Source organism: Podarcis gaigeae (assembly GCF_964106915.1).
Source record: "Podarcis gaigeae genome assembly, chromosome: 6".
Taxonomy (NCBI): domain Eukaryota; kingdom Metazoa; phylum Chordata; class Lepidosauria; order Squamata; family Lacertidae; genus Podarcis; species Podarcis gaigeae.
In genome coordinates, this window is record NC_139682.1 from 30,360,404 (window position 1) to 30,370,731 (window position 10,328).

Below are 10,328 nucleotides of genomic sequence, written 5' to 3' on the forward strand. Positions count from 1 at the left end.
CAACCTAACCACACAAGTTCAGTTTTGCCCAAGACCAATTCACCAGAGGCAGACTTTTGTTCTGATCTTTTGTACAGACTCTATTCTGTTCCCTTCCAGCATGGTAGCATCCACTGCTGTATCTGCTGCTGACTTTTGTTATCAACTTCAGCCACATTAAGAAAAGTAGTTAGCTCAATTATTGAAGGCTTCCTTCATAAGCAAATAGGGATATTATAACATCAACCCAGTTTCCATACCAACTGGAGACAAAACCATGCCTACAATTCCATTTTAGAGCACAGAGTCAATAGAAAACACTCAGAGAAGCGACAACCCACTCAACTGGCTTATCACTTATTGACCTTTCATCCTGCCTCTTACCAGGACTATTAAAGGTTAAAATATAGCTAAAGACCTGAGAAAGAATGCAGTCATCTACAGATCTGTACTCTTTTAAAGTGGCAGCAGTATATACTTTAGCTGTCAGAATGACAGAAGCATGATTGCTGTTTTCTGGGTAACAATATTAAAAGTTCTCCAGGCTGAGCAATCCAACAAGCAGCAGGATGGGCATCTAAGGATAAACTCTATGGTTGTGTACAGCCGATAGTGCATTCTTCTTCTTCTTTTTCATTAATTTATATACCACTCTATGACCAGACAGATTCTAAGCAGTTTATAAAACAAACACCAATTGCACAACATTCTTAAAAAATACAAGAATAAAAATACACAATAATTATACTATGATATATAAAATAATCTCACTAAACCCCCTCTAAAATCCCACTAAAACATTAAAAGATAAATATCCATGATTAAAATATCCGGAAAACCATCACATTAGAATAGCACAGCAACTAAAAGAGAAACTAAAGATGAGAATGCCTGTGTAAACAGATCCATCTTCAAAACCTGTGTAATCTGGAGCGATTTTGTCAATAGGTCTCCTCGCTGCATTATACTAAAACAAGGTAAAGGCTTCCACAGGTTTATCAGCTTTGGCTACTGAAAAAATCCCCCAGCACATTCAGAAATCCATCAGATTCCATAAGTCTCTGGCAGCTGACCATTCAAATTGTTCCTCCATCCCTACAAAGGGAGGCCTGGCACTGTAAATTCAAACTTTACCTGCTTGTAGTCTTTGTATGACAAAGGTATCACTTCTGCCCCTCCAGTATCCAAACCACCTCTCCCCTGTCCAGAAGAGATTTAGTGTGTCCCTCTGCTATCTTGAATTATCAACAGGATGATTAATGCTGCTGTCCTAAGCACACAGTAAAGTTCACTGAAATAGCTGCCCAGGGTAAATATTTTGATTGTGGCATAAAAGAGAATTTTAGTATTACAAAGTGTGTTTAAACTTTTAGAAACTTAGGTGGTTCATATTATGTGACAAATAATTTTTATCAAGTTCCCTGAAAACTTAAAAATCAAAAGAAATCTGGGAAGGGATCTAATTTACTTTTCACCTTCATCCTGTAGAGTGTTCTGCAAGTGTTTTTTCTGCAGTGCCTGTTCTCTTTTACCATGTCGGGTCTGGATAGTGTAAACAAAGTAGTCGGTGGCAGAGATCTGGAGGATAAATGGTCCTGCCTTAATGGGCTTTGTGTGGTTGTAATTAGATGGCTTTTTGACCCCATCCAGTTCTGATAATAATTTGTAATCCTAAATCTAAGTATAGTGCTATTTTAATTCTATGATTCTATCCAAGTGTAGAATCTGGCAAGGACATGATGTGAATATGGCACCCTGAGAATCTTTCCTCCTCCTCCTTCGCAAGTTTCTACCTTTATGACTAAAAACTAACTTCAAAGTGTGTGAGTGAAACTTTAGCAGTCAGAGGTTAAGCAGATGATTTCAAATGATTGGGACAGTGTATGGGTTGTTTAGTGAGAATCTGTTATGTATAAGATCATGAACTGTTCTAGAGTAGCTGAAGCAAAACAACAGAGCGACCCTTCATCAAGGTTTTTTTTTGGGGGGGGGGGGCAATGTGGCCAATCTACCATAACAAAGAGACCATGTTAATAATGATGCCAACAGAAGAGTGCTGTAAATTATAATAATATTTATCCAAACTAAATGACATACACTATGAGCATGTGGAATGCACATTCACTATGACATTTCACACTTCTCTGAATGTAGAAATACAGATCTCGACTCAAAAGGCACACCAAAATTTGTATGAAAATGCCTATTTTAATATAAAATACATTTAGAAATGTGTAATATGAGAAAATAGATATTTAAATACAAATTTTCATCGCATTTTAAAAAAAATACAGATGAACACGGACAAATGAATGATCACCTGTGAAAACGACATAGATAAGAGCTAGACTGATCTCTCCATCCATAGCTTCACATTCCATTAAGTAACTAGTGATTTAAACAGAAACTCAGCAAAAGAGTATAAATTCAATGGAACAGCTGAAACCATCACTCCTTAACATCCACTTTTATCACACTGTAAACCTAAATAGGATCATAGTGAAGTGGTGTGAATCAATTGATTAGTCACAGCTAGTTACAAAAATTGTATTTCAACCATACTAAGTCCTAGACCTGGAAAAGCTAATGCATAAGCATGCACATCAGCTGCAGTTTATATCATTCATGACCAAGTGAATTTACTAGCTACATTGATCTGCATAGACTGGTAATGCCACAAAATCTCTGCTATTAAGCTCAGGTCTCCTGCAAAGCTAACTGAGTAAAGCTATCTTACAGGAACAGTGTACAGATTATAAAGTTTAGCGACTGAAACAAGAAAAAGAGAAAGTTTCAAATAATATTGTAAATACTGAAGAATAATCCTGAAAAGATAGGAGTCTTGCCTTCATATACTGCCATCATGTGGATGCTACAAGGTAATGCAGAAAAATCTACTTGCACATCTACTTGATGATACAAAAATTGATCATGAGACTCAGGATTCATGAACTGGGCATTCATAACTAGTGAAAATAGTCACATGAATCTTACATGCAGACTGGCAGGGAGCACTGGAGAAAACAGAAGGAAACACTGACTGCCAAACTGCTGCTTGACAGCATTTCACTGGCAGGTCAGAGGTAAAAAGCAAGCTTTTCATCCAATACTCCTGTTTAGGGAGAACATGCTTTCAAGGAGAGTTAAGTCCACAGAACTATCTGGGACAGAACTAAAGAAAATATGATATTGTAGGTTCTAATCTAGGAGCAGCCAAATATAATGTTGCACTCCAAGCTCTCATCAGTTCCAGCCACGGTCAGGGGGGCTATCCCTGCCTAATGTTACAGATAGGTAGCCGTGTTGGTCTGCCGTAGTCAAAACAAAAAAAATTCCTTCCAGTAGCACCTTAAAGACCAACTAAGTTAGTTCTTGGTATGAGCTTTCGTGTGCATCAGAGCTTTCGTGTGCATCAGTGTATCTGAAGAAGTGTGCATGCACACAAAAGCTCATACCAAGAACTAACTTAGTTGGTCTTTAAGGTGCTACTGGAAGGAATTTTTTTTGTCCTGCCTAATGTGTATGCCATAAATCTGCTAGTCTTCAAGATATCACACAACACTTCATTGCTTTTGCTGTATTAGACTAGTATCATAAATACTTCTGCAATTTACCATAAATATGCATTTTTATGATGCTAACAGTGCAGTGTTACACATCTTTGTTAAAACAAGTTCTATTGATTTCAATAGAACTTACTCCTACATAAGCGGGCGTAGGATTGAAATTTAAAGTTCCTTCCAGGCAACTTGTTCATAGAGCTTTTATCATTTGTTTGCATAAAGTTTGCAGGGATGTTAGACATTATTTATTGAGCATTCATTCTGATCTGTGTGGAGGTAACAGACCGTGTTGTTTCAAGCATTATCCACACTTTCCAGTGCATTTTTCAGTCACTTTGATTATGGCAAAAAGTCCAGTTCTGAGAGAAAGCAAGGTTGCTATGCTAGAATGCCAAATAAATTTCAGTTGTGTAACCTGAATTTCCCATTATGGGACTGAACCACAATCCAAAACAGCAACAATTTAGAAGCACTCTTATTCTCCACGTATATCAAACAGTTTATCCTTCTTTGCTTGGTGGGGAAACTGCGATGCAGTATCAACATGAGCTGCATGTGTCACTATTTGGCTACAACCCATTGTGACTGTCCTTTGTGGGTCTTCATTTATTGATATTCACTACAAAGCACATACCAACAAAAGTCAACATTTCATTTTTTAAACCACCGACTTGTCATTGAAAACAACTGTACCAACTTCTTTTTTTACAGCGTTTGTGGATTCCATCGAGCCTTTTCCATCCTTGGTTAATATGTGAAGATCCCTAATAAAAATAAACAGCACAAGTGAGAGATGAACAAAAATATCTGCTACCTTCGGACAGGTAACTGTCCTGTTTGTCACTGCCTAGGGACGCGGGTGGCGCTGTGGTCTAAACTACAGAGCCTAGGGCTTGCTGATCAGGTCGGCAGTTCGATTCCCCGCGACGGGGTGAGCTCCTGTTGTTCGGTCCCAGCTCCTGCCAACGTAGCAGTTTGAAAGACACAGTGCAAGTAGATAAATAGGTACTGCTCCAGCAGGAAGGTAAACAGCGTTTCCGTGCACTGCTCTGGTTCACCAGAAGCGGCTTAGTCATGCTGGCCACATGACCCAGAAGCTGTCTGCGGATAAACGCCAGCTCCCTTGGCTTATAGAGCGAGATGAGCGCGGCAACCCCAGAGTCATAACGGTCAGGGGTCCTTTACCTTTACACAGAGGAATGAATTGGGTTCTTTTATTAGCAGTTCGTATCAAAAAGTATGTTTAAAGTTACAGTGTACTTTTAATATTGACTCCCAATTATATGTTAAATGCAACTTCGGCAGAGCAATCTGTAGGAAGCCAGCAGAATTTATGCCTTCTTAAATTAGGCCATTTTAAATTATCCATATTCCAAACTCTATTGAAGAGTTGGGTTTCCGCTGGCTAAGCCGACCTGAGGGAAAACAAGCCTTTAAAATGAGTATTTTTTTAACACCACCCACGTTGCAAGTGTAAGTTCTGCTGGATTGCAGAAAATAAGTTAAGTCTTAATTTCATTATTAGCACTATATATTTTTTTAGAATGCCATCTGTACTGTGGACAGTAATAGTTTATACCATGTACAGTGTACACTCTCAATGGCTGCCTGATGGTTCTAGAATTATCTTTCATTGAATATTTGCCCAACTGTTTTTAAACAATTTATTAAGCTTTGCCCCCTAACCCTAACCCTAGTCTTCATTGTTAGGTAGAAAATTCAAATAAGAAAACACAATTTGCAGAGTTATTAGTTCAATAAGAAATGCAGACAGTCATAAAGTCTTTGATCTAATTTTCACTGAAGTGGTACGTCTGTGTTAGGGCTACAGGTGGGGGTTCACAAGATTTAATGTTTTTCCATAAGAAAACAAAATCCCAGTCCATAGAAAACTAGCATGTCAGAGAGAAATCTGGGATGGAAATGTTCTCCTCACTATTTAGTTTGCTAAACAAAACACTTTTCTTCTACAGATAAACATGCATTTTTGTGAGCATCATTTGCACCCACTTTCTCAGTGGCATTGGGGGGGGGGAATATTTGCAGATCAGAAAAGTACAGTACGTCTATATCCTTCCAACTTGATAGAAACACATATATAAAAAATTATATAAACGAGTACAAACCTGAGTAAGGTTAGATTCTGTTCTCATGGAAATCACACCTGTTTCCCTTATACATATCAGTTTGGTCAACACAGAAAAGCGGGATTTCTTGGGAACATTTGCACTGGCTTCTAGTCCCTTTTCCAGGGTCCACTAGAAAAACACTCTCTCTGTTTAAGCAGTTCTTTAGCACTTGATGTTTTAAGTCAAGATGTTCTTTAACAGTATTCTGGCAGCATGAACAGCCTGAGCATTCAGAGTGATAAACAGGTGCCTGATAGCCATAATTAGAAAGTGATGCATTGTGTGTACCTGTCACTTGTGAATAACTCGGTCCTATATGGAAGCTGACATTTTTTCTTTCACCTCTTTTCTGTGCCTTGTTTCTCTCTACAACATTTTCTCTCAAGTTCCTAGGACATCCATTCTCAAAGAAGGACTGTACTTTAGTAAAATGATTTCTTGCCACTTCTTGTGGATCATGAAAATAACACATTGGAGAGAAATGACGACAACTAGCACAGCAGTCTTCCTGTGTGTTGAAGGTTCCTGCATGGGAATTCACCCTGCTGAATTCAGTCATATTGGCTCTCGGGTTAATATTGGGGCTTCCTCTAGCTTTTTCCTTAACCAACTCTGAAATATCTCCATTGGGGAACAAGCCACATTGAGACATAGTTCCACATGGGCAGATTGAATGCTTCCTGGGGCATAAGCCTCCACCAGCCATCTGGACAGCTCCAAAATCCATTTTTTCCATACCTATATTTTTAAGCATATTCATTTCCCTGGGTAGCTGCACTACTTTAATATTTGCACAAGGAGAATGAGAATTGCTACATTTAGCATCAGAATAGGATAGTGCAGGACTCCAAGTGCCTCTTTCAGTTTGCATACAGGGAGCAGATGAATGCCTCCACTCATTTGAAAGAGACAGTGCAGTAGGAAGTGGACCTGGACTATTCCTTGAACCTGGAAGAAGTGAGGCAATGGAATTTCCATCAGTTGGGGGATGTGGAGTGCATATCTCATTCCTCTTTATATTTGAACTATCCAGAGTGGGAGAAACCCCCCCTTTACAGTTTTCACATGGCTTCTGTCCTCCAGTCCAACCTAAACAATAGTTCAGTATGTTTCGCATCTTTGAATTGCTTTTCTTTCTTCCTGGAGAAATATATTGGAGATTCTCAAAATGGCTTCTAGGATTTGGATTTTGCAGGCAACAGGAGGAAAATCTAGGAGTTACTTTGCCACCTCCAGTTCTTTTGCAATATTTTCTGTGAACACTTCGGAGCGTTTCAGAATACTTTCCTTCAGAATGCAAATCAACAGTTAAATCAAGCAATGGGCTGCAGGTACATTTAGTAGTCTGTGTTAAGGGTACAAAATACAGTTTGTTTATTTCTGCTGCTTGAGGATTTTGGTTTATAAGTTCAGTATCCAAAGCCTTGGACCACTGAAATTTGGAAGTATGAGGTTTGGCTCTCAATTTCCTGTCCTTCTGTACTTTTGTGCTTTTGGTAAACACAACAGATTTCACAGGCCTGGAGGCCTTCAGTTGAACTTTCTGAACTTCAGAAGTCCTATGAACAGGGGTAACCTTGTAACATGGCAATGATTGGACAAAGTAGTGAGAAGACTGAGTTGTGTGTGAATGTTTGAGTGATGGAAAGAACCCACTGGAAGACCAAAGTTCCAGTGAAGATAGCACTTGGTCAGAATCACTGTTGAAGCTTCGGGATTCAGATGGCTCTGGATGAGTTGCCAGAGGCTGACTAGCTTCAGATGATTCAGCATGGGAGGCAAAAGACGGTCTGGACTCATCAACCAAAATTTGTGAAAGCCCTACCAGCTTTATAAAAGGTGTATTATGTTTTTCCTTCTCTGTATCTGAGTGTACAGAACTTGGAACAATAGAAATACGCAACTTTTTAAACAACTGGTTATATTCCGGTCCTTTAAATTTAAAAGCTAAAGCATGCCTCTGTGAATCTTCTTTTCCCACCCTAACACTTGAAGAATTACCAACTCCTTGTGATGAACCAGATGGATCTCTATATGCTGCTTCTAATACCAAGGAAATAACAAGTTCTCCAGAACTGGGGTGCAAATAGATTTGCTCAGGTGTCTGTGGACTGTGAGTTTTATAAGGCTTTTCTGAAGAGTAATCAGAATTGTCTTTCACCAGTTCATTAGAATTTGTCTTTTTACTGAAAATACTTTCAGTACTGTGAAATATTATAGCTTTCCTGTTTGGTGTCTCTTCTACTTCAGAATGTATTGCTGATTGTTTGAAAAATTCACAGACAGCATTTTCCTCAGCTTCCGTTTCTTTGCAAGGAAAGGAAACTTGCACAGCTTTGTTCTGCTTTGAAGTGGGATAATAATCAGTTGATGGATGATTTTGATGTAGCTTATCAAATGCATAAGCTTCCTTAATTGTATAAAAGGTTTGTTCTTTTTCTGAATTCTTAGTAACAGTCACATAAGGGATTCTACAATTTAAGCACAAATGGTCTCTATAAGACCTGTCAAGATCTGGAAATATTTTGGGTGAATAAGCTTTTGACGACTGACCATTTGTCTGACAGTCCTTAAAGTTTAATTGCAATATAGATTCTGGAGATAATTCCACTTGAAACTGTGTAGTGTTCTCTAAATGTTGTAGAAAGGGGCAGTTTTTGCAGTATTTTCTAAAGCTCTTTTCTGAGACCAATAAAGTTTTTTTCAATTTGTTTTTTCCTTCTTTTTCAAACAAACTGCACTGACTATTTGAATGAAGATAGAGATCACTTTCACTGTCAGAGTCAAGTGAGTCTGGGGGGGAAAAAAGAAAACCTATCAACTCAAAAACATTTTTTTGAACATTACAAAAAGCACACCAAAGTAATCTTTTTCAAAAGCAGTTAACATAATCCATCATTATAATGCCAGCAATAAATTGACTACTATAGAAATTATCTATTAATAGAGTTAATAATTTAGAATAAAGGTACTCCTTTGTTTGGTCTTCAGTTTACCTTTGTTGATATGTATAAGACTTTCTTCCCAACAGTCAGAATAAAAATTATGTTCACTTTCTGTGTCAGACCCCGATGAGTTCTTGTTGGACATATCACCTAAAATGTAAATACAGCATGACTAGTCATTATAAACCAAAACAAAATTTGAAATATACCTTCCAGAATATACTCCTCTTAAAAAAATATTAATGTAGATTTTATTGGACCTTCTTAGGATGATACACAATATTTTAACAGAACATCTACACCACCTTGAATTGATCCAAAATAATTTTATCATTTTAAATCTTTTATCCTTTTGGACCACCCTACAACCACCTAAAAGGTTTATTTAAAAATGTCATTTAAAATGTTGCATTATAAACCAAATGGCTAAAGAGCCTGGTTACATACTTCCAGAGTGTGTGACAGCAAACGTAAACATGCTTACAAGGTGGTGCAGGTAAAGGTAAAAAAAGGTAAAGGTTAGGTCCAGTCAAAGCAGACTATGCAGTGTGCTGCTGATCTCACTTTTCAGGTGTGTCAGCTCCACTGAGATCAACAGAACAGGCTCTTGCTTCTCTAAGGGGCCTTGCATCGGCTGTTTATATTTAAGTACAACAAACCTATCTAATCATCTTTCCCAGCATTATCATTCCCAGCACAATTTACATAGCATGGCAAATATAGTACAAGAAGACAGGTTACTTCCATGAGGAACATAGTCTAATATTCAACACAGTGAAACAAAAAAATAAAGGAGGCAGATTGTAAACCCAGGGGGAGTGTTAGCAATCCTTTGTACTTCACTATAGGAGCCTTTTTTGGCTAAAGAGAATAAAAACGTTTTAAACAAACAAGAGAAGCAATATGCCAAAGTTTCGATTGCATGTGCTTCATTGCACATTAGGGCGTGAAAATCGGTGTGCCAAGTAAAGCAAAGGCGGGGTTGAAGGAAGGATTTTCATTTGAAGGACATTGGATAGCATTGTGCAGGTGCACTGGGAGATATTTCTAAGCATTCATGGGCCAGGACAGACTTTTGGAGGTCCAGGAGACCTGCGGGCGTTGGATCAGCAAAGTTCAATGTCTATCAGAAGAGTGGGAAAGGAAGTGAGGCAACAAGGCCACGGGCTTTCACGCCAAGAGCTTGGACTTTCTGCATAGAAGGCAGATACTTTCCGAGACCGCACCCTTCCTGACAGGCTTTTGATCCTGCTATTTCCAGTTCACCTAGAGTTGACATATTTCAAAAAGTGAAAATCCGGACACAAAAGTTGTTGAGCTTTTCTTTTTGGCGAAGTTGTTGACGTATGGCAACCCTACCTAAACCCACTGGAAAAAGGTTCGCAGCCAACCCGCGGTGGCTTCCCGTCCCGTCTCTCTCACCCGCAGGTGGCTCTAACCAGCGCCTCCCTCAGCCCCTGCTGCGGGCCTTCCCTTGGCTCTCGGGGAGACACGCGTGACGCCAGCGCCCCTCACGACAATGGGGACTGGCACCCGCATATCTCTATGACGAGGCGCCCGTGTCTCACGGCCCTCTCCTATAACCAGGCCCAATTATTTATCGCGGCTTCCTTTCTAAGCAACAAACCGCGGCTCCAGCAACAGCCAGAGGCTTAGCTCTGGCCCTCTCCGTGTTGGGGGAACGGCCCGCCGCTCCTCCACCCGCCCCGTGA

The 10,328-nt window shown here is 39.3% G+C and overlaps 1 protein-coding gene across 3 annotated transcripts; it reads right to left on the reverse strand.

Annotated features, from left to right (window-relative positions):
- Nucleotides 1-2,435: 2,435 nt before the first annotated feature.
- LOC310848032 (uncharacterized protein) lies at nt 2,436-10,144 on the reverse strand. Of its 3 annotated transcripts, none has more exons than XM_083746520.1 (5): nt 10,039-10,144; nt 8,668-8,766; nt 5,669-8,464; nt 3,493-4,306; nt 2,436-3,257 (listed from the first exon to the last, which is right to left on the reverse strand). In XM_083746520.1, exons 2-3 carry the CDS (start codon nt 8,759-8,761, stop codon nt 5,679-5,681), a joined length of 2,880 nt encoding a protein of 959 aa, XP_083602646.1. In that variant the 5' UTR covers nt 8,762-8,766; nt 10,039-10,144; the 3' UTR covers nt 2,436-3,257; nt 3,493-4,306; nt 5,669-5,678. The 3 variants fall into 3 exon arrangements, with proteins under 3 accessions (XP_083602646.1, XP_083602645.1, XP_083602647.1); XM_083746519.1 differs by having other exon boundaries at nt 9,976-10,115; XM_083746521.1 differs by lacking the exon at nt 10,039-10,144 and adding an exon at nt 9,843-9,962.
- Between the last annotated feature and the right edge of the window lie 184 nt (nt 10,145-10,328).